The 27,815-nt window shown below is 38.6% G+C and overlaps 1 protein-coding gene across 1 annotated transcript; it reads left to right on the top strand.

The window, feature by feature from the left end:
* Positions 1–1,152: 1,152 nt before the first annotated feature.
* On the top strand, positions 1,153–27,815 carry gtse1 (G-2 and S-phase expressed 1). The gene is made up of 11 exons (XM_059987477.1): positions 1,153–1,257; positions 2,438–2,493; positions 4,798–4,855; positions 8,888–9,503; positions 12,561–12,708; positions 19,785–20,132; positions 20,746–20,815; positions 22,832–23,083; positions 23,521–23,692; positions 23,915–24,028; positions 27,449–27,815. Exons 2-11 carry the CDS (start codon positions 2,472–2,474, stop codon positions 27,533–27,535), a joined length of 1,887 nt encoding a protein of 628 aa, XP_059843460.1. The 5' UTR covers positions 1,153–1,257; positions 2,438–2,471; the 3' UTR covers positions 27,536–27,815.

Raw genomic sequence — 27,815 nt, 5'->3', positions numbered from 1 at the left:
CAAACAACCATCTGCCACCTGCTCCCCTAGCTTCACTTGACTCTGACTGGGGGGCTAAGCAGGTGCTATACCTTGCCCAAGGGTGACCTACAGGCTAGAGGAGGGAAGGAGTGCCTTATACCCCCTTTGGTAGAGACGCATCTCCACCTTTACTCATGACTGTTAGGGTAAACACAGTACCACTGTTATATTAAGTTTGCTGAATATACCACTGCCATTGGCTGAATCAAATATGGTGATGAATCCACATATAGGAGGGAGATTGAAAACTTGGCTGAATGGTGCCACAACAACAATGTCCATGTCAGCAAGACCAAGAAGATGATGATTGACTTCAGGAGGAGGTATCCAAGGGTCCATGAGCCATTTCTCATTGGGGGATCAGAGGTGAAGAGGGTCCACAACTTTAAGTTCTTTTGTGTTATCATTAAAGAAGATCTGTCCTTGGCCCAGCATGTAAGTGCCACCATGAAGAAGGCACAGCAAATTCCTCTACTTTCTTAGATGATTGCAAAGATTTTGCATGACATCTAAAACTTGACAGTCATCTAATTAGGTATGGTGGTGACTGTATTGATTGGCTGCATAATGGCCTGGTATGGAAACACCAATTCCCTTGAAAGGAAAAACCCACAACAAATAGTGGATACGGGCCAGTCTATCATGGGTTAAGACCTCCCTAATATTGAACATGTCTGCATGGACATAGTCCCAGGAAAGCAGCATCCGTGCCACCCAGATCATGCTTTCTTCTTGCTGCTACTATTAGAAAGATGGCACAGCAACTTCTGGACCCATACCACCATGTTTAGAAGCAGTTATTATTCCTCAACCATCAGGCTCTTAAACCAGATGATATAATTTCACTCGCTCATTATTGAACTGGACTAATTTTCAAGGACTCTTCATCTCATGTTCTCAATATTTATTGCTTATTTATTAATATTATTATATATTTTTAATCTTTATTTTTGAATATTCACAGCTTATTCGTAGCATATATGTACTTTGATACTAAATTTGCTCAGAACTTTTGAATTTAAAATTGTTTCTAAAAAAACCCCGCGGGACAAGAGTGGGACTACAACTCCCAAAATGCATTGCCGGTGCGGGCGCAAGCGCTAATCGCTAACGGCTTAGTTCAAACTCGCCAATCAAACACGGGCAATTTTGTCCTGTGACTGAATTTAAAATCGTGGCGTTAGCAGCATCGCGGAGGGAGTTTGTGCGGTGGGTGAAACTGGAGATTGAGCGGCTGTAAGTAAGAGTGATTAGGTGTTAGTCGTAGAAGGGGGGAGAGAGCAGAGACTGTACCTCAAGTCTGAGGCTGCCTTACGGTTAGGCCGCAGTCCCTGCTGTCTATCTCCCTCTCAGGCCGGCGGTCACCCAGGATGAATGGTTCTGCACTGCAGTTCAGAATACGCTTCACTCTCCTTGGGCATGACCCAGGTGGTTAGAAAGATTAGGTTAAAACGGTGCGTTAATCTGGAGGAGAATCGAGTTTTTCTTGCGTGTGCGGTTGTTCAGCCCTTTCATCGTAATAGCTCATTGTTAACGAAAGATCACACGTCGTCATCGCTCCTTGTTTGCACCTCATCGTCAAGGCAAATAAGATAATGTTCTGATGTTATCCTGACGTGGGTTGGAAATCTCTTTTTAAATGAGTCGAAAATGATGGGTGGGCGGGAGTGGAGAGGAGGAGGCTTAAAAACAAACCAGAAAAGGAAATTGACTCTTGAAATCAAAATTATATTAGTTTAAACAAACATGATCGGAGTGGCAAAGGGATCCGCAGCTGGTGTCGTGGAGATTCTGAAAAAAACAAGCATCGGAGTCGAGTTTAATATCACTGGCAAATGTGAAATTTGTTATTTTGCCGGCAGCGCATGAAATACATAATAAAACATAAATTCCAATAGTATATTAAATAAGTAGTGCCAAAAGAGAAAAAATCTTAGTGTGCTTTTATTTAGGTTTTACATTTTCTGGTACATAATTTTAATACTGTAGCATAAAATTAAAATTGAGCTTTAACTTGTTAAATATACCTTCAGTATATTTTGGCTTTAACTGATATAATTGTTTTTAATACTTATTTGTTAGCAATGTGTACTTGTTTACATTACAGTATAGCCAATAGCTGTATTTTGTTTTGCTCCATTTGCTGTGGAAAATGTGTGTCTGATTTGAGGAAATTTGACCTTAAATCTTATCAGAAACCTCAAGTCAGGTTTATTATTATTTAACTGCTTACAATACTGTAAAATGAGACAATGTTTCTCCAGATCAGCGTGTAAAGCACAATACAAACTTGACACAAAATAACTTCTGAAAGTAAAAATGAAATGTGTATGTCTTTGAAAAGTGAGCACTGGAATATCCCAAAACACACTATTACTGTTCATTTCTATTTTTTGTTTGAAATTTCATACCTCAGTTCTCACCAGCTGCAGAGATCAACAATACAAGAAATGGATTGTCCAAGCGAGAATGGTAATCAAATTTGTTTACATTTATTGTGTTAACTGTTGGTTTGTACTTGGTGTTAACTAACTTAGGGCAGCAATGAAGGTCCTCCGTCTCTGGCACTGTTCAGCGCTTCATTGACAGTAGCTTCCTCTTCATTTTCATTACTGTCAGTCCTGCAAGTCCTGGGTGGAGACTCAGGAATACTAACTACCGCATTCAGATGTAGATGGATTCTTCATTGCTGTTTCTGCAACAATTGAATTTTTAAAAAAATCAGTCAGGGTTGTTAGCCCTGAGTTGAATCCCTGAAGCTGGAGGACACAGAGGACCACTCTTAGTCTGTTTTCTACCCTTTGACCTGTTTGGCAAGGGTGAGCCAGCCAAAGCATAAAGTCCTGACTCCAGCCAACCTAGATCTCTGGGTCACTGAGGCATGCAAGCCTCCAACTCAATGCAAGGTGTTGGTCCTCTTGGAGGACTTGGTGTTAAGCATTCAGCCAGAAGTATGAAACTGAATCAGGCTTACTTGGTCCAGTGATCTGAGGCCATTGACTGGTCATGAAGGCTATGGGGTTTATTTACAGTACAATCTGTACTAATCTGGTATGGAATAGCCAACCTTGTGTGAGGTGTTGGGTGCATTCTTCCACGTTAACATTTGAAAAACACCAGGGCAATCTTGACAGAGAGCTGGTTTATTGTGTGCAGTTTCGTCAGCTGGTTTAACTAGTCATCCACATAGTTATTATTTCCAAGTGTAGAGTATACAAATATGTGAAAGTCCATTACCTTTCCACCATGATTAATGTTTCTAAAAATCTGTAGGAAATGGTGGTTGGGGTGATTGTAGAGGTAAAGTACAACAGCAAGAAACTCATCATTCATAATACAAAAGTTCCAGTGATTTCCAGGTACAAGGAACAAAAGATGTGGAAGAGCAGTCTGTAGAATATATTTTGTTACCTCTACTCCCAGTATTGTTAATTGTGAGTCAGATGCTGGCTGGAATCAAAGGGAATATAGATGCAGTCTAATGGATTCCATAGTTTAAGGAAAATTAGACAAATTAATCTGTTCAAGGAAATTTGTTGGCTGCTGGGGAGTTATCTGATTAATGTGACTAGTTTTTAAGAAGGGGAAAAATGCAACTGATTTAATCATAAGATTATAAGGAGCAGAATTAGATCATTTGGCCCAATTCATTTTACCTCTCAGCTCCAATATCCTACCTTTTCCACATATCCCTTCATGCACAATCGAGAATCTATCAACTTTTGCCTTAAAGACTTAGCCTCCACAGCTGTCTGTGGCAACAAACTCTACATATTCACCACTCTGGTTAAAGATTTGGCGTTCTGACAGATGCAATAGCTAATTGTCAGGGAATAAATGGTAGTTACACACCACACTAATATTCTAAAATGAATTTCTGGAGAACCCCATGGACATGATCATCACGAATATGTAACAGGAATAAAAAAATTGTCTTAATTGGTTTAGGTAAATAAAGGGAGAATTGTGATCACGTGGCATTGTTCTTTTGTTAGATCTGATTTTTTTTTTGTCCAGATTTTGAACTTAATGGGATACGTATTTTGTTGTGGTAAGGTGCTCTGTAAATGTAATTTGCCATTGACTATCTTCTGTTCTTGATGCAAGTAAAGGGTGGTGTAAGGTGGGGTGGGGGAGGAAATATGCCTAATCTCCTTGGATAGGAACTTAATTGTATAAAATGGGAATTTGTGTTTTTTTTAAGACTATTAACCTGGGATATGAACCTAAAACTGCTTTATTAAGTTAATTATATGGAAAAATAAGAAATCTATGGTAGGAGTTGTGGATAACTTTATAAATGTAGTTAAATGGCAAGAGAAATCAAGAGTTAAGCATGAATGATAGAAAATAATTTGCACTGCAGCAATGGATTAAGTAGAGGAGGCATGAGAGTAATTTGTTGGCTGCCCTGGGATGCAACATGGATCTGAAAGGCCTTCTATTATCATTAGTTAGGAAAACTGGAAACTGGTTAGTGAGTATAGAACAGGCTCTCAGATTGTGATTTTTTAAAAAAAGATTTTAAAAAAATCAAGATATTCTTGACATTTGAGTGTCAAGAGATTGCCGGAAAGAAAATGGTTTGCTTTGAGGCTTTATGGCTGACTCCTTGTCTGTACATGTTAATTTAAACAATTAGTGATAAATATTGCTTTCTACTGGTGATTTATGTTGTGATTTGACACTGATTTACTTTGGAAACTCAAAGTTGTAGTTCCTATCTGTTTGTCTTTTAATTGTTTAATGACTTCAGAATGTAACTTGTACTTTCAGACTTCAATCTTTTGTCTGAGGAGAATTCTGACTTTGACGTTCTGTTATCTCCAGCAAGGTAATGTTTTTTTCATTTTCTTTGTCTGCCTTGGCAGAAGCAAACAAAAAAGATGGTGACTATCTTATTCCAAAAAGCTTGATAAGATTCCATATAACTGCAGGTAAAGATTGTGCTCCATTTAGTGATTTCTGAGCAGTTCTCAGGTGGGGAGTAGTTTTGGTGATAAATTATAATGGTTGTGAACAGAGACTAAACTCAAATGCAATATTTGCATTTCAGATAACCCACATCTGCTGTAGTTTATTTTGCCATTTCACAGTATTTAAGTCTGTCTTCCTTTCGGGAAATCACAAAACTTTGATACTTTTCTGGGAAGAAAATAATTTGCCAAGTTCAGTAGGCCAACAAGAACCTACAATTAAAAAAAAATATTTGGCTCACTTCTTTGCCTGCCAGTGTACAAAATGTCAAAATAATCCATTTAAATTATGTGATTACTCTGAGGTTAGCAACATCAACCCAAACCTCCAATCTAAATGGTCTTTTTTTAGGGGAAAATTCTCATCTGAATGTGCCTTAAGGGAAGACTGTTTGGATTGGAATGTGGGGCTAAATTAGAACCTAGCAAAATTTGTGTTGATACTGGTTAGTTCTGAACTGCCGCAAGTTAAGATGCCATTGGATATGGGGGAGAGGTAAGTTTTTTTTTGCTGATACCTAGTGGCTTACTATTTAAAAATAGAATTGTGTTCTTCCCTGATTTCCTACCAGGGTACATGACCTGTATCTAATCTTCCTGGAGTACTTGAAGATGCCAAAGAATTGCTGTACATATTTAGCATCATTTCTAGCTTTATTTTGAAATGCAATGAATTATGGATTAATTTATTTCAAGTATTGGTGTTTCAACTATTGAATTTATGAGCATTTGGCAGGGCATAATCTGATTAAGTATAGTCCAGCATGGCTTTATCAAGGGCAGGTTATGCCTTAAGAGCCTGATTGGATTCTTTGAGGATGTAACAAAACACATTGATGAAGGTAGAGCAGTGGATGTAGTGTATATGGATTTCAGTAAGGCATTTGATAAGTTTCCCCATGCAAGGCTCCTTCAGAAAGTAAGGAGGTATGGGATCCATGAAATGAAGAAGTAAAAGGGTGGATGAGTAAGTTTGCTGATGCCACAAAGGTTGGGTGGTGTTGTGGATAGTCTGGAGGGTTGTCAAAGGTTACAGCAGGACTTCGACTGGATGCAGAACTGGGCTGAGAAGTGGCAGATGGAGTTCAACCCAAATAAGTGTGATGTGGTTCATTTTGGTAGGTAAAATTTGAAGACAGAATATAATGGTAAGACTCTTTGGCAGTGTGGAAGATCTGAGAGATCTTGGGGTCTGGGTCCATAGGATACTCAAAGCTGCTGCACAGGTTGACAGTGTTAAGAAGGTATATGGTGTGTTGGCATTCATCAACTGTGGGACTGAGTTCAAGAGCTGCGAGGTAATGTTATGGCTTTATAAGACCTTGGTTAGACCCCACTTGGAATACTGTGTTCAGTTCTGGTCCCCTCACTACAGGAAGCATGTGGATACTATGGAGAAGAGTGCAGAGGAGATTACAAGGATGTTGCCTGGATTGGAGAGCGTACCTTATGAGAATAGGTTGAATGAACTTGGCCTTTTCTCCTTGGAGTGATGGAGGATGAGAGGTGACCTGATAGGTATGTGGGAAGTATTGATCGTGTGGATAGTCAGAAGCTTGTTCCCAGGGCTGAAATGGCTAACATGAGGAGGCATAGTTTTAAGGTGCTTGGAAATGGGTACTGAGGGGATGTCAGGGGTAAGTTTTTCATACAGAATAATGGGTACTTGGAGTGCACTGCCAGCGATGGTGGTTGAGGCGGATACAATAGGGTCTTTTAAGAGGCTCTTAAAAACCCTATGGAGCTTAGAAAAATAGGGGTCTATACGCTTGTGAAATCCTAGGCAATTTCTTATCTTTCCAATTTTTTTTATTAGTTTCTACATTGAAGAATACAGAGTATAAGAAAGTGTATATAAAAGGTCAAAAAGATTTTTAAAAAACTATCAATGACATATCTATTCTTAATAACAATCTCATTACAATCTCATCGTATTAATGTAAGTTAATCAATAGTTAGATTGAAATATACTAATTTATCACAAAATAAAGAATCTAACCCCTACCAAGACCGAAGCTGTTTATTAAGGAGAAAAGGTAAATTACCTTCTCATATAATAAAAATTAATAATAGTCAACATCTGAGTTTAAACAACAAATTAAAAGTTTTGAAAATAATTCAGAAAAGGTCCCCACAATGTTTGAAAGTCTGGATGAGATTCAGAAATTGAACAACGAATCTTCTCTAAATCTAAACATGACATAACGTTGTATAACCATTGAGCATGAGTAGGAGGAAAAACATCTTTCCATTTAAACAAAAGTGTCCTCCTAGCTATAAGAGAGCTAAAGGCCAAAATATGTTAATCAGTTGCCTTCAGCTTAATATCTTGTCCTGCAACAATACTGAATAGGGCCATCAGAGTGTTAAGCTTAAAATTGACTTTAAAAAGTAAGGAAAAAGGTTGGAAAAACTTCCTCCCAATATTTTTTAAGATTCTGACAAGTCTAAAACATACGAATTAATGAAGCTGAAACCCAGGTAACATTCTGGTAAATCTTCTCTGTACTCTTTTTTTTATTATTTTGGCATTGGTAAGGCTGAATTTGGAGTAATTTGGATATTGATGTCTGTAAATCTTGTTCCCAGAGATTCTTAGTTTTGTCTAAAGGAATATTCCTCGTCTCCAGTAACATACCATAAATATTAGATATTGAACCATTATGAAAATGCGTCAAACTAAAAATTGTCTACTAAGATCTTATTTGAGCTTATGGGAAATGTACATAATTGAGATCTTAAAGTCTGATTTGTAAGTATCTAAAAGAAGTGAGTTTTGGGTAAGCTATATTTAGCTGACAATTGCTCAAATGAAAAAAGGTTTCCCCCAACAAACAGATCCCAAAAACATTTAATACCCAACTTGTCCCATTCTTTAAAAACTAAATCAGTCATGGAGGGTTTAAAAAAAAATTTAAAATAAATGGGACTTGAAAGGGAAAATCTCAATAAACCAAAGTACTTTCTAAATTGTATCCAGATCCTCAGAATATGTTTAACTATTAAACTATCAGCTAGTTTACTTACAGAAAAAGGAAGAGAGGATCCAAGGCAGTTTCTAGAGTCGGTTACATGGCTGGCACAACATTGTGGGCTGAAGAGCCTGTAATACGCTGTAGATTTCTGTGTTCTATGTGCTAAGCACAGAATTAGAATGAAGCTCTTTAGCACTTCATAGAAATAAGAATTGGAGAGATTGGACAGAAGTTATTCTGTGCCACACCTGACATCTAGTTCAAGAATAGGTTAGCAGCTGGGATGTGGTCTGGAGAAGCAGAATAGAGTTAAAGTTCAAAAGTCAAAGTTCAAAGTGCATTTATTATCTGGGTTGTGGGGCGGCAATGCATTTCTACTAAGGTGCTCCTTCCCTCTGCTAGCCTGCAGGTCACCCTGCGGCAAGGTGTAGCACCTGCTTAGCCCCTCCCCATCCCATAAATCAATCAGGGTCACATGAAGCCATGGGAGCAGGTGGTAGATGGTCATATGAGCAGCTGGTGCACATTAAAAGTTCTAGTTATGCAACTACTGATCCCAGGCAGACAATCTCTGAAGAGTATAATGGTTGGAATCACCCATCATGTAAAGACGCTGTCTAGAAGAAGGCAATAGTAAACCACTTGTGTAGAAAAATTTGCCAAGAACAATCATGGTCATGGAAAGATCATTATTGCCCTTGTCATATGAACATAGCAAATAATGAGCGAACATTTATTATCAAAGTATGTATACTATGTACAACCTTGAGAATAGTTTCCTGACAGACAAGATAACTGCTCAAGTTGCGCCTAAACAACATTTATGAGGAAGTTTAACTTTTGTGTTTCAAGCAGAAGGCACGAGGCACAGATAATAGCTTTACAGTACTAAATTGTCTTTTTTTAAATTCCTAGTGGAAAAAGTGATGAGGATGATGAAGTTTTTCTTGGACCAGTTGGACACACAGAAAAATGTATTGCTGCTGGCATTGACTTAAATTGCAAGCAAGAGAAAAGTTTACAGCAGACAGAAGCTTTGAACTGGAGTCCTCTGAACACTGACAAATTTATTGAAGTTTTTAGAGAAGCCAACTTGTTAGCACAACATTATGAAAATCATGCAAAGGAGAAATCTGAAGTGATGGGAAGTGAAATTATTCACAATAAAGCAGTGGAACAATTTATAGAGGAATCAAAGTTAAACTTAACCCTTCTAAAGGGTATTGCCAGCTCATGTTCTCCAAGAAAAATGACTTCTATCATTCAAAATACTCCACTGAAGTCTCATCTGCCTGCAATTCGGAACAAGCATGAGGACAATTCACAGGCTTCTCTTGGCATTCCCATAAAATCACCGAAGAAAGCTGCTGTTCAAGCAATTAGCTGTTTTGTGCAGCCCCTACAAAGCTCTCTTGATTCTTCCTTAAACAATCAAGAGATTACTGCTTGTACCAAGACCACAAATCTCAAGGAATCTCCAAAAGATCGACCATCAATAAATGAACCAACAAAACCCATGACATCAGGAAAAGTAAGCCATATTTAGAAGTATTAATTTTTCAAACTTTTCTATAAAATGTTTATTATTTACAGTTAACCTGTTGGTTGGGTGCAAAGCTTAAAAATAGGAGTTTTCTTTAATGGTTTAGTGCATGGGAATGCAAGCCCCAGGATTAAATATGTTCTGCATGAACTCCAAAAATGAGCTTGTTTCTTATTCCTGTAAAGCTATTTGAAGTTAAATTTATTATCAAAGTACATGTGTCACCCTACACACAACCCTGAGACTAGTTGTTTTTTGTGGGCATACTCAGTAAATCTTAAAAACATAATGGAATCATGAAAGACTGCATCCAACAGGGCAGACAAACAATCAATGTGCAAAAGATGATAAACTATGCAAATACAGAAGAGAAGAATAATAAATAAGTAACAAGTATTCGGAACACGAGATGAAGAGTCCTTGAAAGTGAGTCTAGTTTGTGGGAACAGTTCATGGTGGGGCGAGTAAAGTTATCCGCTTTAGTTTAAGAGCCTGATGGCTGAGGGATGATTACTGTTCTTGAACCTGGCGGTGAGTCCTGAGGCTTCTGTACTACCTTCCAAATAACAGCAGTAAGAAAACGTTGCCTTAGTGGTGGTGGTTTGGGGGTGGGGGGTGGGGGGGAAATCCCTGATTATGGTTGGATTTCAATAGTGCACAGTGTAGTCCAGGATTTAGGTCTACAACAATGAAGGGCAAATATTGGGAAAGTGTAAGTGAAACAGTTCCCATGGACCTGGGGTATCCTCTCCTTGATAAAGATGGTGAAATTGGGAGGTTCAGTTGGTGCAGCCTGGAAAAGTCGTTAGGAGTTTGTGGCCCCTGCTTCCCATGTAGAGGGAATGAATGTTTGGCTGATGGACTGTTAGTCAAGCTGGATGCTTTGACATGGATTGGTAGAGTTTTTGACACTACACTCATCTAGGCAAGAGGAGAATCATGTTCTCGATGTGTGTCTTGAGTGGTTGTGTTTGAGGTCTTAGTATAATAATACACACTTGGTTGATTAAACTGATTTTCTGGCCTTTTTTTTTGAGTAACCTCCTCCCCTAACCCCACCCTTGTCCCAACCATGATATCATCTCTGGTGGCTCAGAGATGATAAAGGCTTTTGAATATCAAAGATGAATGGTTGTTCTTTCTTGCTAGCAATGCCCATAAGTGCAACTTGTCACTTATTGAGCCAGCTCTGAATGTTGTCTAGGTTTTTCTGAGGAATTGTTTATAGAATTAAACATTATACTTTTATAAGCAGGGCTCTGCACTTTTGACATTTGGAATAAGTGTAGTCGTTGGTGAAGAAGCTTGGGGCTGGTCACTGCGTGAATCAGAATCAGGTTTAATATCACTGGTATACGTGGTGAAATTTGTTATGTTTGCAGCAGCAGTAAAACGAAATGCATGATGTGGGGAAGAAGTAAATCAATTGCTGTGTGGGTATATTAAAAATTGTGCAAAAACAAATAATAAAGTGAGGTAGTGTTCATGGATTCAGTGCCCATGTAGGAATCAGCAGAGGGGAAGAAGCTGTTCCTGGTTTGCTGAGTGTGTGTCTTCAGGCTTCTGTGCCTCCTTCCTAACAGTAACAATGAGAAGATGCATGCCCTGGGTGGTGGGGGTTCTTAATAATGGATGCTGCCTTTCTGAGGCACCCCTCCTTGAAGATGTTTCTGATACTACAGAGGCTAATATCCATGATGGAGCAGACTTTCTGTAGCTTCTTTCAATCTCTGTGCAGTAGCCCCCTCTCCATCAGTCAGTGATGCAAACTGTCAGAATGCTCTCCAGTACACTTGTAGAGTGACAGGCCTAATCTCAAACTCATAATGGACTCTAGTCACGGTCTTGCAGGCTTTGTAGCTGCATCGATATGTTGGAGCAGGTTAGATCCTCAGGAACTAGAAATTACTCACTCTGTCCACTTCTGATTCCTTTGAAGATTGTTTCATATTCCCTCATTCTACCGTTTGTGAAGTCCAACAATGGTTGTATCATCGGCTGATTCGTACATGGCATTTGAGCTATGCCTAGCCACACAGTCATGGGTGTAGAGAGAGTAGAGCAGTGGGCTAAGCACACACCCCCGAGGTGTGCCAGTGTTGATTGTCAGTGAGGAGGAGATATTAGACCAATCTGCACAGATTGTGGTCTTCTGGTTAGAAAGTAAAGGATCCAATTCCAGAGGGAGGTACAGAGCAAATCTGACAATTATATCTGTTTTCTATGTGCAAGGTATGACTCCAACCACTAGATTGTTTTCCATTTAATGCCCATTGACTTCAGCTTTTGACAGAGCACAGCAGCAAGCTGCTCTGATAATGTTGGTTAAGGATTCTCATGTTTATCCAGCCTCTCGAATTGGGTTGATCGGTCCACCATGTGGATGATGCTTGGAGCTTAATTACGGGCATCAATGAGCAGCTAATACTGCTTAGGATGAACCTTCTACCAGTGAGATTTCTCCTACTTTTAGTAAACTGGATAACCTGGGATTTCCTCCATTGTAGATCACTGGAAAAGTGCTTCAGAACATTCCTCCTTGCTCTTGAAAACACGAGTCCTCTAGCAACCTGAGTGCTATTTCCAGTAACGGCAGAAGTGTAGTCCTGGATGTCAATGACTCAGAACTTTTATTTGTACCTTTAAGCTGTTAAAAAGGCTATTTTTATGCAATAGACTTTTAAATCTGCCTGTCAGACCCATATGATATGCAAACCCACACTGTCAGAATGACATTGAAATTGTACAATTGCACTGTTTGGCTTGGTCAGCCTTTATTAGCAAGTGTGATATTTTCAATGTTGCACAGCAATGATGTACACTTCGGTTGAGCTGCTTCTGAGGTCTATACAGCTGGGAAGATATTGAAGACAAGCACAGTGGAGTTCTTTGGAATAGGTTACTAATTATTCCCCCTACCCTACCCACCTCGCCCCTACCGATTGTTAGTTGCTGAAGATCAGGCAGCTCAGTGGAAAGAGTAGTTTGAGAAAACCTTTTGTAATGCATGTATCTGAGGCAAGTAAAATTATATTTTTATTGCAGATCTGTCCACCTAAACCACCCGAGTCCAAAGCTTCAGGTTCCATGAGGAAGAGCGATGCTCCTTCAGTAGGAAAGCCTCTCAATCGTATTTCATCATCTGCATCCAGTATCCATTCCAGTCTTCGCACTTCCCCATCTGTTGGCCGATGTAAGTTAAATTTTCAATTTTACAAGTTAGTGTTTTTCACTTAAACTTCTGCTATGCAATCTCTCCCTGTTAGTTTCTCAAATTAATTTAATATTCTGCTTCACTGTGTCATTTTGTTGAAGCACGGGAATCTAAAGTTGTGTACAAGGGTGAGGATGAGTAAACTATTGCATTGAAGTTTTCTTCCAATTGTCACTATAAAGACTGATAATGAAAAGTTGCATTTTTGATGTTCTGCCTTGATTTTAAAGCTAAAGCCTTTGTAGGGTCACTTTGCCGCAGGGAAAGGAATTGCTGGTTTTTTTATTTTTATTTTTGGCTAGGGTTAGGGACACAGCTTTCCACAGGTAAAAAGAAACTCTGATACCACTGGTGCGCCTGGCAACATAACTGTGGTTATGTTGTCCTTCAACAGTCAATTCCTCCAAGGATATAACAATTTCAATGTAAATTTCACGTCATAACAAACATAAGCAATCTTGCAGCAAACCTACTCGTAGCGCAGTGGTGTAGTGATTAGCACAATGCTTTACTGTGTCAGTGACCTAGGTTCCATTCCTGGCACTGTCTGCAAGGAGTTTGTAAGTTCTACCTGTGACCGCGTAGGTTTCCTCCCACAGTCCAAAGACCTACCTGTTGGTAGGCTAACTGGTCATTGTAAATTTCTGGTGATGATATTGGGTTAAATCAGGGGTTTCTCAGTGGCATGGCTCGAGGGGCTGGAGAAGTCTATTCTGCACTGTATCTCATTTTTAAAAATAATTCCTGACACACATTCCAAACCCCAGCCACTCACCTGATCCTCACATGCTCTGACCACTCACAGCACAAGACATCAAATGCAATCCGTCTCTTGGCAAATGAGATTCGACAGATACAATTATGGTGCAGTGTGAATATCTAAATTTTTTTAGAATTTTAGATATTTACAAATCAGAAATTTTTTATATAAAGTTTTACCATCCTTTCCCAATTCAACTTTGATAGACTTTTCAGATATGATTTTTACCTTGAATCCTTGTCAGAAAAGATTAGTGGCTCTTATTTATAACAGGATTATGAAGATACAACCAGAAATATCAGGTAGAATTAAACAAGAGTGGGAAAAAGAATTTCAATATAATATATCAACAGAAAAATGGGAAAAAATTTTACAAATGGTTAATTCTTCTTCTATATGTGCTAAACATGCTTTAATACAATTTAAGGTCGTACATAGAGCTCATATGTCTAAAGATAAGCTTGCTCGATTCTATTCTCATATTAACCCTCAATGTGACAGATGTCATTCAGATGTGGCCTCATTGACCCACATGTTTTGGTCATGTCCCACTTTACATAACTATTGGAAGGACATATTTGCTACCATTTCCTCAATTTGGAATATTGATTTACAACCTCATTTTATTACTGCAATTTTTGGTATACCAAATGAGGATGGTAGTCGACTTTCCCCTTCAATTAGACGAATGATCGCCTTTGTAACATTAATGGCCAGAAGGTCTATATTACAAAATTGGAAAGAAGTAAATCCTTCTACCACGTTTCAGTGGTTCTCTCAAACTATCTCTTTTCTGAGTTTAGAAAAAATTAGAAGTACTATTTTCGATTCATCAATTAAATTTGAAGAAACTTGGGGACCATTCATTCGACACTTTCATATGAATTAATTTGGCCACTTCCAGACCTTTTCTCTTTCTATTCTTGTTCTGGTATGGAGTTCCGGAGTTTTTGACACTATCATACTCATATAAACTGGTATTATTGCCCATGTTAGTTTAGGTTTATTTTTTTCTAATTAAAAAAAAATTGTGGTGCAGTGTACTATATTTTGGCCAAACACTTGAAGTAGATGGTTGACCTCGCAAGTATATGGGTTACTGGATAATAAGAATCTAGTGTACTAAAACTTGATTTAGGATTTTAATAACATTTAATTGTTTGAGTAAACTTCTGAATTTTACTAATGGAGGCTAAAACTATTGAAAAAGGAGGAAGCTTTCTTGTTCCAATCTCTCAAATCACGGCATAGTAATAATGATGAAACTTTAAGCACAGGTTATACCCATGCTTCTATTTTGTCTCCTGGAAATCAATGCCTTAAAATATCTGTTTGCTACTCCATGTCCAAATGAATATTGGTAACTTGGTACAGATTAATAATGGCAAATTGTGAAAATCATTACTGTGATTTTCTTCATTGAGATGAACTGGTACTCCACATTGCTAGAATTTAGTATTTATTTAAAATCTTGCATCCATCCTATAATGTGAGGGAGTAAAATTCTTTGCATTATAACTCCATTGCAATGTGCAGACATGTAATTTTAAAAGTCTAATGGCTTGTAGAAAGGGCTTTAATGCTGTGGTAGCATTTGCCAGGTGGAGGCAGCTGATACAGTTTATGGTTGGGATGACTGGTGTCCCTGATGATCTTCTAGACCTTTCTGCATCTGCTGCTATAAATATCTTCAATGGAGGGAAGTTCACATCCACAGATGTGCTGTGCTGTCCATGCCACTCTCTGCAGTGCCCAGCGATTAGGTTGGTGCAGTTCCCATACCAGGCAGTGATACAGCCAGTCAATACACTAATGGTGCCCCTGTAGGAGGTCTTGAGGATTTCGGGGTGGGGCGGGGGGGGGGGGGCCCATGCCAAACTTCAGTCGCCTGGGGTGGAAGAGATGCTGTTCTGCTACAGTCCAGATGAGATTATCAGTGACATGTATACCGGGGAACTTGAAACTATTCACCCTCTCAACTGCAGACCCATTGATGTTGATCAGGGTGAGCCTGTTTCTGTTCCTCCTGTAATCCACAATCAGCTCTTTTGTATTTTGGATGTTGAGGGAGGGGTTGTAATCCTGGCATCACTGTGTCAGGGTGTCAACCTCTCATCTATAGGCTGTCTCATCACTGCTAGAAATGAGGCTGATCAAAGTTGTGTCATCTGCGAATTTGTTCAGCAGATTGGAGCTGTGTGTGGCAGTACAGTTATCTGTGTAAAGGCAGTAGAGAAGAGGACTTAGAACACAAGCCTGGGGACACCTGTGTTGAGGGGCGGGGTGAGGGAGCTCATCCTTGCCATTTGTCAGCGATCCGATGAGGAGTCTAGGATCCAGCTGCACAAGATGGGGTGCGAGCCATGTAGAACAATGCTGCTTTTGATACTCCTGTCTGATTGTTCACCTTGGAAGGTTCACTGATATCTGTAAGCTCTTGCTTTAGCAGCTTGAGGTACCCACCTGCTTCAAGCAGGACTTAATTGTACAGATACAGTAACACACACTTTCACTGAAGTACTTTTGAGAGGCTGGTGATGAAACACATCAACTCTTGCCTGAGAAGTGACTTGGATCCACACCAATTTGCCTACCGTCACAGCAAGTCAACAGTAGATGGCATTTCATTGGTTCTTCACTCAACCCTGGGGCATCTGTAAAGCAAATGCATTCACTAGGATGCCCATTATTGAATACAGCTTGGCATTCAGAATCAAAATCACTTTATTGCCAATATGTGAAACATGCCAGAATTGATTATGGGTTTGGTACCAAGCATAAAACACAGGACAATGCCATAACTAACAACACAAACAGCTAACAATTTACAGGACAACAGTGGAAACAGCCATGAGCAATCAACAATTAGCAGAGCTGTCACATGCGTAAATGCCAATAATCAAACAAATGCAAACTGACTAAACAATTATCAACAGAACAGAGATCAGGAAAGAGCATTTGATGGATGTTGTGCAGGGACTATAGAAGTATTACACTTGAGTGAGTTTTGTTGAGAAGCTGGTTAGCTACAGGAAAGATGTTTCAGAGATGACATTTGGTCCTGGTGGTGATGGGCTTTCAGCATCTCCGCATCACCTCAGAACTAATAAATAACTTTCAAGACCCAGGCTTCAATACCTCATTGTGCAATAAGATCCTTGGTTTCTTCACTTTTAGACCACAGTCAGTTAGGATTAGCAACAACATCTCCTCCACAATCTCCATCAGCACAGGTGTACCACAAAGCTGTATGCTTAGTCCAATGCTCTTCTTGCTTTACACTTATGACTAAACACATCCCTGGTACCATATTTCAGTTTGCTGATGACAGCATTGTTGTAGGCCAAATCAAAACTGGTGATGAATCGGCATATTGGAGGGAGATTAAACATCATGGCTGAGTGGTACCACAACAACAACCTCTTACTCATTGTCAGCAAGACCGAGGAGCTGATTCTTGACTTCATGAGTAGGAAACCAGATGTCCACGAGCCAATCTACATTGGGGATTTAAGAGGATCAGCAACTAAATTCTTTGGTGTCCTCATTTCAGAGGATCTGTCCTGAACCCAGTACATAAGTGCAGTTACGAAGAAAGCATGGCAGTGCCTCTACTTTCTTAGTTCGTTAAGAATAGGTGTGTCATCTAAAACTTGACAAGCTTATAATGATGTGTGGTATTGACTGGTTGCATTGTGGCTTGGAAAATTCTACAAAATGAAGTGAATTCGTCCTAGTGCAACACAGCCCTCTCCACCACTGAGCACATCTACATGGAACACTGTCACAGCGAAGCAGCATCCATCATCAAGGACCCCCACCCCACAAGCTTCTGCCTTCAGGAAGAAGGTACATGAGACTCGGGGCTCTCATTGCCAGGCTCAGGAACAGTTATTACCCCTCACCCATTAGGCTCTTGAATCACTTGCCCCACCAACTGTTCTCGCAAGCTATGGACTCACTTTCAGTGACAATCAATGTTCATGATATTTATTGCTTATTTATTATTATTTCTTTTTGCTTTTGTATTTGCACAGTGACTGTCCTCATGGGTGCAGTTTTTAATTGATTCTATTATGTTTCTTGGATTTACTAAGTATGCCTGCAAGAAAATGTATCTCAGGGTTGCAATTTATGTACCTTGGTAATAAATTTACTTTGGGTTAGGTAAAAAATGACCACAGAATTCAGAATTATAATTGACTTGGGTCAGTTACGGGTCACTGAATTCTTTTGTTCCTTCTGTACAACTTCTTCAGCTTGTAGCACTGAAATGGGGAACCTTCTGTTGGGCAGACTATTGATCCTTATTCTCCTTGTCCCTGGATTGGGGCCCTCCCTTGCAATAGTTTGTTTCCCGAGCTCTCACTTCTAACCTTTCATTTTTATTCTTTTTCCTCTTTATTTCTATTCTGTTATACTTCAGTTTCATTTGTTATGATGGATTCAGCTGGCTTATGTCAATCTTTCATTGACTGACCCAAGGCTACAGGTATCATGACCTCATTGCTCTTCTCCCAAATGGATGTCATTCCTTTTTGTTTTTCTGAATTAGGCTATTTCTAGTCAGTTACAGCCAGTTTAAGTCATAATTTGGGTTATTCTTATAACTTTTGTCAGTTCTACATTGTTTAAGTGTTCCATAAATAACCTTTGTGGGAAATTATTTCTATTTAGAGGATCACTGGTGGAGTCGTCATTATGTCCACTTTTGATTACTTTAGTCTACCAAGAATTAGTTCAGAAAACCAGTTCAAAAATGGTGGTCACAATAATAATCACTCAAATGTCACCTTTCACTTTTCTCACCACATGGTAAGAACAAAGACATTTGTTTTGTGCCTTGTCTACTGTCTAACTGTTCTGCAGTTTTAAATTTTTTTGGGCCAATAAAACAATGTTAAGTACTTGCTCTCAAGCCTTATATAGTCCCAGAATCTGTTGCAAGTACCTACTCCCTGGTGCTCTCCTGGTAGTGAATTGCTTACCAATTACTGCCTATGAGAAATGGTGTTGAGTGAACATCTTCTCCCAACAAGAGGACCCATTTATTTGCATTTCAATATTTGTAAACAAGGAAACAAACTTAACTGTTGGCTTATTTTCTTGTTTTGTAATGGTTCTGATAGCTACATATCAAACTTTGTCATTTTCTGTAACAGCATTGTGGTTGAATGCTTTGCATTTCAGAAGTTCAAAGTAAAATTTATTATTAGAGTACATGCATATTGGCTGGCTGGTGGTGTAGTGGCATCAGTGCTGGACTTTGGGGCAGAAGGTCCCGAGTTCAAATACAGCCAGCTCCCGTGCACACTTTTCATTCGTGTCAGGTTGAGCGTCGAGCTAACAACTTGACCTCGTAAAAAAGAAATTGCTTGCTACAAAAACATCAACAGCAAAAGTTGATGGCCTATGTTCTCTCGTAAGAAAGGCAATTTCTTCTTCTTCTACATGCATATTACCACAAATAACCCTGAGATTTTTCACAGGCATACTTGGCAAATCTATAGAACAGTAACTGTAACCATCAGGAACTGTGCAAATGCAGATATAAAATAGCAATAAATAACTAGCATGAAATAACAAATGTGTCCTTAAATGACTGTAATTGTCCCCTTTTGTTCAAGAGCCTGATTGTTGAGGGGTAGTAACTATTCTTGAACCTGGTGATGTAAGTCCTGAGAAATTTGTACCTTCTACCTTATGGCAGTAGTGAGAAAAGATCATGGCCTGGGAAGTGAGGATCTTTGGATTCTGCTTTTCTACGGCAGCATTTCATGTAGATGTGCTCAATGGTTGGGAGGGTTTTACCCGTGTGGTACTGGACCAAATCCACTACCTTTTGTAGTATTTTCCACTCAAAGGCATTGGTGTTCTCATACCAGGCCATAGTGAGGGCAGCCAGTCAGCACTTTCCACTATGCATCTACAGAAGTTTGCCAAGCTTTTTTGACAACATGTGGAAAATTTCCACAGACTCCTGAGAAAGTAGAGGTACTGTTGTTCTTTATTTGCAATTATATGATTGGTCAGGACAGGTTTTCTGAGATGGTGACTCCCAGAAATTTAAAGTTACTGACCCTCTCCACCTCTGATTCTGATTACCGGCTCCATCAGTTCTAAAAAAAACTGCTGTTCCTGAAATTGTTAATGTTTCTCTTTGTGCAGATGCTGCCAATTCTGAGTGTTTGCAGTATTTTCTGTCTATATTGCATCTACAGTAGTTAATTGCTTTTCTGCAAAATAAGTAGTTATTTCTAGGTTTAAAATACTGCTCTTGCATTTTCTTTTGCAGCAGTGTCTCTAAACTTGCCCTTGAAAACATCAAAACTACCAGCCCCAAAAAACAGCAGAATTGCTGTACCAAAAAGCAAGCTTTCGAATTCTACATGTGTAACCGGTGCTCAAAGCACCAAATTAATAAAACCACCAAGTATTTCTAAACTCTCCACACCTGGAAAAGTGAATCAGCAAGGACCAGCAACACAAACTGTACCTTGTAGAGAAAGCTTGCAGAGAATTGGCTCAACAGCTAGTAAGAAGTCTGATGTACCAGTAAAATCAAGCAAAGCTGGAAATGTGCCTGGACAAGATAAATGCTCAAAGGCCAAGCCGTTTGCACAGCCCCTGCAGAAGTCCAGTGGTAAATATAAACTATTGTCTGAAATAGTTACATCTTGCTAGCTTATTAATCGGCTCTTGTGTACCTTTGTGGCTGCTTTTTCATTCTCAACTGTATTGAATATTTGGGCATCACAAGTAGATGTCACTGCTTTGACATTGTGCACTGTTGGAAATACAAATGATTGAGTGAAAAATTCAAATGGTGGGAATGAAATGAGAAGAATGATCTCTTGTCTTACTCTTTTGAACTTGCTAGAATAGACTTTTTTGCTTGATTAGTATTTGATTTGCATCTGAATGCTGCAGCTTGTGCTTTCTGATTGAAGGCTTAAGAATTTTGTACTTGCATATTACAATGGGCAATCAAAAGAGGCGAAAATAGATCTGTACTATCAGATTTGAGATCTTTTTCATGGGAAAATGGACCTCAAAGGAAATCTATTTTGGTACAACTCGGTGGTATGCAGAATTAAGAAAATTTGCATATTTTAAAACTTGTGGATGTTGGCTTTTGTATAATTAAATTTAGAAAGATCTTTGTGTATTCTGGAATCTTTAAAAAAAAGTTTTCAGAAGTGTTATTCACTTGAGCTAAACCAACATTTTTACATTTTAAAAATTTGATCTCCAAGTACCATCACCTGGAGCAAGATCAAAAATAACTGAACTGAAGAAGACATCAGTGTGCCATGAATTTGAAAGGTAATTGCATCCTGTTGTATTAACGGTAGGCTGCTAATGCAAGCATGTTATTCAGATTAAAGATTCATGAATGTTGTGTGTTTAAATTTTTTTTTCTAAAAATCAGTCAGTCATTACACTGCCATTGGGTAAAACAACATGTGGCTTTGCACCCAAGCTCAGGCTTGTTTTTCCACAATGAATATTAGTGCTCTTGTAACACAAGTTCCACATAGCAATCAAGCCACCTTAGTTTGTTTTATTTGTGTCTGGAATAGGGTTGGGCTTCTCCTCCCTCCTGTGACCTGGTTTGGGGACAGATGCTTAAATGAACAATGCTAGAGATAAATTGATACCAGAGCACCTGACTGGAAATTGCCCATGTCCATTCTTCTGATGCTGCCACGATGGCTATTAGAGATGCACAGTGTGGGGACAGGCCCTCTGACCTCATTTAGTTTTGGCTTTAGCTTTTGTATTAGTTGAGTATTAAATTGACATTGTAAAATCACCCTTAAGCTTCTCAAAATACATTGAGAAGCTATTGATTCACTTCCAATCTCTGCCTTGCCAGTCTGTATTGCTGCTGTTCAAATCTATGGCTGTGACTTTGCCCCGTCAAAATAACCCAAACTTTTCACATGGCAATATGAGATTTGACTGTTGCATTATGCCCCTTAACATCTACAGTGATTAGATAAAAATGTGGATCTCAAAGGTGCATTTATTCAATTGTTTCCTATACTTGAATTCGATGTCAGATTATACCCAGAGCTGTTTCAGCAATGGGGTCTGTACCCTATGCTTTTATCTCCATCAGAGAATCTTTTACTTTTTCACTTTGACATTGATGAATGATTATATTGGAAAGTATGATGTCTCCTGAATCTACATCTGCTTCAGCACTTGAATCTGCCCGTGTGTCCTGTCAGGTGTTCATTCCTAGATGTGTTGCTTTTTGTTCCAAGCATTTTGAGGGGCGGGGTTGAATCAAAATCCATCTTCCTGCATTGCTACTCTAATAAACTGTTGGGAGGTCCCATTCCCTTTTTTGTTTTGCATGTTCTCATGGCAATGCCTCCCTATTCTGGAACACCTACCTGATTTGCTTTCCTCTGTTTGAATGCAGTTGAAACCTTTTTGCATTCCTTTTACATCAGTTCCACAATGAAATAATTCAACATACTACTCCTGTCTGGTGCCTTTCTCCTTTCATTGATGCCTAGCTTCAATGCCACACAAAAATGCCACGTTCCCATTATTCCCTTTGCTGATTTAATTGGTTTTTGATTCACCAATGTCCCCTTCATTAATTTTGATATTCTTTGCTGCAGTTATATTTCCTTGCTCATGGTTCTGCACTCTAAGGCAATCTGAGTAGTTTTAAAGGAGCCATGTATCTTTTTTCTGTCTGTATTGTATTTTGTCGTGCATTTAGTAGGGATAATTTGCCACATGGGTTGGGGTATTGTGGAAGCGGAGAGTATAGCTATGTATTCTTGCTTTGTTTTTAGTTCATTTTTCAATTTGGTTGGAATTAGAGGCAACCAAGAATAATATATATTTTTTGACTGCTTCACTTCATTTCAAATCCCCACTACCCCCCACCTGGTGCTCATTCTCTGAGCCTGTTGCATGTTACTACATTCTTGCAGATGTTAACCTGTAGCCCCTTATCTTTTGCACCCTACAGCCTACCCATTTGTAGCCAATGCATCAATTATAGCTTTGTCTCTATCTATATATTTGAAGGAACATTCCATTAGACTGTCAACTCAATTATAGAAACCAAGTCTAACCAAGTCCAAGAAATGTTTTCTTGTATAGCATACTCTGTGGCTGCAATTTTACAAATGCGACTTCAAAAGAAAAACTGCAATCACTTTTAAATGATTTTTTTTGTTCAGTTTTGCCCTTTTATTTGAGGTTATAGAAATGTTTGCCATGTTTCTAAGGTGCCAACAGATATTAAAGTTTGCATTAAGATGGTTCCTTTTTAGTTTATAGCCTGCTCATTTCATGTTGAATCTTTTTCAGAGGCATAGCAGCTGGTACTCCAAATAAAACTCTGGCTAGAGGAATGCTGCAAACGCCTAACGTTCCAAAGAGAAGAGTTTCAATGACTCCTGGCACAAGGCAATTATCTGGTTTACCCACACCACAGAGTCGTCGGTTGTCAAGTATTCCAGCATTCACTCCTCGCACGCAACCAAGGCTTGGGTCGTTATCTCGGCAAGTCACGTCTAAGCGAAATCGTAGCATGTCTGCCAATGGTGGAGTTTTGGAAAGGTGAGTAAAGTAAAATAGAAATTGTAATGCTTAGGCCAGGTGGAAGATAGTTGCCTTTTTAAAAATTCTTTTAAAATTTAAAAATGCATATGGATTGAATATCAAACCTTGGTAGAAAATATTATGTAAAAATGTTGATGTTAGTAAAGGGAAGAATTCAATTTTATGTTTTAGTTCCTCTAGATTGGTCATGCCTTTTACTAACAAGTATTTCTCTGGGCACCAAGCCATATCTGTTGTTTTATAACGCATTTAAAATACATGAACTCTGAGAAGTTTGAGATTCTGCCTCTGCTTTGTTCATTGAGAAAAGCATTGATAGTGATTAACTGGACATGGATATATCCTCCAACGGAACATTTGTAAATATGGTAATGCTGGAAATTTAGAATATTTGGACATTTTTTTTAACTTGTCAATTTTTTTTCCTCTTCCAGAAGTAAACAAAAAACATCTGAGAAGCCTGAGGTCCTCTGTTCACCTAATTCCTCTGGAGATGAGATGTCTGCTTCTCTGGTTCCTGGCATTCTGAATTTCTCCCCTGATAAACCACAGACCACATGCAAAGACAAAGCCAAGGAACATGTATTTGAAATTCCAGGGAAAGAGGTAGTTATACATATTAACTACAACAATAGTTTGTAATCTAGTTTTAACAACAAAGATTTTACAAAAGCAGAATACTTTTAATAGCCCTTTTTAAACAATTTTATTTTTTATTCTTGGTAAATTGAACAATCTGCAATTATTTACCAGGCCTATTGAAATAATTCATCAAGTAGAGCATTTTCATGTTTTATTTTCATCTATGTTGTTATTTTCTCACTTTAGAATCTTCTAGTAGAAATTAATACAAAAATTAGGCCAATTGAAGATCGTCTGCTAATTGATCTCTCCAACACTCCTGATCAGAAAAGAATTGTACCAGTTAAAGTTCTTGAACCAGTAAGTTATTTTTGTTCCATCTTGTATGAATTGTTGCAGGTTTGTCACTTAGTGTGCCCAATACTCGTCCATAGACTTCTAAGTATAAGCAACACAATTCTATGCAATATGCTTTTAGTTCAGTTCTATTAAACACTCATTTGAGTTGATGAAATTTGAATAATATTCTAATTTCTCTTAAAATTGAAGGATTCAGGATTGGATCTATTTGTTTAGTGCAGAAAAAGAATTTACTTGTTTACCTACCTACTGTGTTACGTCACGGGCATTTAAGACAGCAACAAATAGGTTGTTTACTAAAAACCTGAAAATGGTGAGAGGTTGTAGCTTAAGTATTTTTATGGGGGGAAACAGTGTAATTACAGTAAAAGATTTGGGTGAGGGTTGAAAAATTTCTAATTCCCCTAATAGAAATATCAAAATGTACGTTTGTATATTGCCTTTGGACTAGTAACATAGCTGTTGGATCCTGATGGTCTTGCAATCCAAAGGTTCTCTGGAAGTTGAGAATGATATAGAACTTGTTGCTTACGATCATTTTATTAAGTGTTACAAGAGGAAGAAGCATGGCAAGAGGGAAGGAAAAGAGCGAGACTAAAAGCAGTGTAGTGTTCTTGTACGAGGCTACCGATAGCAGAGAATTCTATAGATAACAGTTGACCAGTAAGATGGCTTGATTCAAATAATGATACCTGCCACTGAAACAGTTTCCAGAAAGAGGCAACTGCAGCTCAATTGATGGAAAATTCACTAAATCTTATAGAAGTGATTGTATGAAAATACAAAAAAAATGATGTTAAACGACAAGAAAAGGCAACAATTCTATATTCCAATCCATCATTATCAAAAATCTCTTGATGCATGTTTTTAAAATTCTTCACAATCCTTGCCTTTTTCTCCTCTGCAAAATTGTGTTAACTTTGCCTGATTACTTCATTTTTTTCTATATTCCCTGCAATAATGTCTATAAAAATGTATATGTGAGATGTTCAGATACCTGGCCTTGGTTTTCTTAATGCATTTCCTTCCCTTTAGAAAATAGTAAATGTAATTCGTCAAGTCTAAAGCAGGGGTTCCTAACTTTATTATACCATGGACCCTTACACTGAACTAAGGGGTCCATGAACCCCAGGTTGGAAACCCCTGGTCTAAAGGGACCTTCCATAAATCCACAGAATTTTAGAAAATTAAAATGCATGGTTTAACATAATTTTGCCAGCCTTTAAAATCATGTGGTGAACTTCATTAGGACCCAAAGATTTATTAATCTATGGCTCCAATCATTTGCTCCAAACCATTTTCCTGAGTTTTGCTCTACATTCCAATTCCTGATTTGAAAGTAATTTATGGGATCTTTAAATGAAGACTGATCTAAATGCCTGTTTAATTCATCTGCCATCTCCTATTCCTATTTCCAGCGAGCTTTATTCCTTGTTCTATTTTTCCTTTGATCTTCCTATTTTCTTTTTTTAATATTGTGCAAATTATCAGTCGAACAGTTTTGACAATACAAAAGGAAGGAATGGATTGGGTATTAAAGAGGACAACTGGTTGACAATGAGCATTGGAATAGTTGCAAAAGGCAACACATCAAAAAAAGTGGAAATGCCCCACTTCGAGTCATTTTCAATGTTTCTAACTCACCTGTATTCTAAACTTTTCACAAACATTGATGTCCATGAAAGCAATAGATGTCCACCAGCAGTCTTTCAAGAGCAGGATTGCTAGGGTGGCAGTACAATTTAAGTCGCTCTTTTAGCTGAAGAATTGAAGGGAAATTATTAACAGATCTTGGAAAGTAACAAGCAAGTTCAGATGAACATTTTACCTCTAAGTTGGGGGGGAGGTGGGGAGCATAATATAAAAATAATTGGCTCTGCTGACCTTTACAAATTACAGTACTGGTTAGTTCTTGGAAGTATTCAATACAGCTTTGGTCTCCAGACCTTTGTCATGATCTTGGAGAAGAGGTCTCAAGGTTAAGTGGTGACCTTGGAATAGCTGTAATTGAATCAGATGGTTCAGTAGAGGATGAGTAGACGAGACGTTTGTTATGCCTCCCCTCTCGCTGTGAAACGGAGATGCCTCTTTCTCCCTTATTAGAGAGAGCCTGTGGTATGTTGAATACCAGGTGAATGTGTAGTCTTTGGAGTACTGCAGGTCTGTGTCTTTGCTGTTGCTTTGCTGCATGCTTGAGTGCTCAGTGGTGGGTACTGATGCTTTATTTTTGCTGGTGGGGGAGGGGGATTGTTGCTGCTGTGGGAGGGAGGGGATCTGGGGGGACTTTGCGGTTCTGGCATTTAACTGTATTTCATTTTTGGGGGGCATTCTATTTTTGTGGATGGTTGTGAAGAAAAAGCATTTCAGGATGTATATTGTATACATTTCTCTAACATGTACCTTTTTGAAACAAATGGGTTAAAACTCTTTTCTGTCGGGTAGGTAAATAAAGGAGTTAATTGGCATGCTTCCCACCACCCTTAATATTTCAATTGCCATTATATTGTTCTTGCAGAATGTGAACTACAGAACATTCTGCATTTATGTTGGGTGACAGGGTAGCATAACTATTGGCATAACTATTAAAACACAAGCAAACCAGGTTCAATTCTATGTCAGTCTGTAAGGAACACACAAAACGCTGGAGGAACTCAACAGGTCAGACAGCGTTTATGGAAAGGAGTAAATGGTTGACAATTTGGCTGAAATCCTTTTGTATGTCCTCCCTGTGACTGAGTGGGTTTCTTCCAGGTGCTCTGATTTACTCCCACATTCCAAATACTTGTGGGTTAGTAAGTTAATTGGTCAATTGAGCACTGTGGGCTCGTTGGGCCAGAAGGGTGTGCTGTATTTCAAATAAACAAAATAAGTTATGTCCAGACTCCAGACACCAATGAGAAGGATGGAGACTCTGAACTCATGGGGATACTTTCCACCTGCAGGTGTCACTAGAGTGGCACAGTATCCAGGCAGCGGAAACTTGCTGATCCTTCATCGTCACTGGCATGAATCCCAGAACTTCTACACAGCATAGTGGGAAGAACAAGATGAGACAGATTGTAGCTATTCAAGGAGATGCTCTCACCACCACTTCAGGCAATTAGGATGAACAGTTAATGGCCTTCCTAGTGATACACATATTCTGGATAAACTAATTATTTGACAAAACTAACACTCATGGAAATGGGATTATTTTTCCACATTTAAGAGTTAAAACTTGCAATAAAGTAGCTCCCTGGCTGGTGAAAACAGGAATTGCTATAGAATATTAGAAGGCCACAATTTGAAAAGTAAATGGAGATGGGGATATCTTGTCTGCGAGCAGAATGGTGTAAATGAGCTCCTGTATGTTAGGATTCTCTGAAGACTGTAAATGGATTTGCTTTGACTTTACTCAATGTTTAAAATTTTCTGTTTCAGCTTATAGATTTCAGCTCCCCACTGATTTTGTTGAGTCCAGTGGACAAAGAAAATGTGGATGTGAACTCTCCTTTGCTGAAGTTTTGAAAAAGTTGCTGTTACACATAGAATTGCTTCTGTTTCTTCAAACTGTTTTGCTTTCTATGAGTTTTTGTGTTGGCGTAAGCCTGCTAGTTCTTGTTTCTTTTGATGAGCTGAAATTGATGTAGTCTTGTGTACAATTGATATAAATATAATTTTTATTCACAATTTAAAATGGTTTAAAGATGAACTATCATTTAAATCCAATCTTGGTGCATTTATCCTCAATAAAATTTGTCTGATTTGAAAATAATTGTTTTTAAGCATTAATAAAAGTCTAATTAAA

The sequence above is a fragment of the Hypanus sabinus genome, chromosome 13 (genome assembly GCF_030144855.1).
Source record: "Hypanus sabinus isolate sHypSab1 chromosome 13, sHypSab1.hap1, whole genome shotgun sequence".
NCBI lineage: Eukaryota > Metazoa > Chordata > Chondrichthyes > Myliobatiformes > Dasyatidae > Hypanus > Hypanus sabinus.
The sequence above is the reverse complement of the archived record's forward strand: the minus strand, read 5'-3'. Positions and strand labels throughout refer to the sequence as shown.

Bases quoted from the DNA above. Each gene is read 5' to 3' on its own strand.
- gtse1 (XM_059987477.1), top strand. From the start codon at position 2,472: ATGGATTGTCCAAGCGAGAATG. The intron at 20,816-22,831 runs GTAATTGCATCC...AATCTTTTTCAG, and splicing joins GTGTGCCATGAATTTGAAAG to AGGCATAGCAGCTGGTACTC. The intron at 24,029-27,448 runs GTAAGTTATTTT...TTTCTGTTTCAG, and splicing joins CAGTTAAAGTTCTTGAACCA to CTTATAGATTTCAGCTCCCC.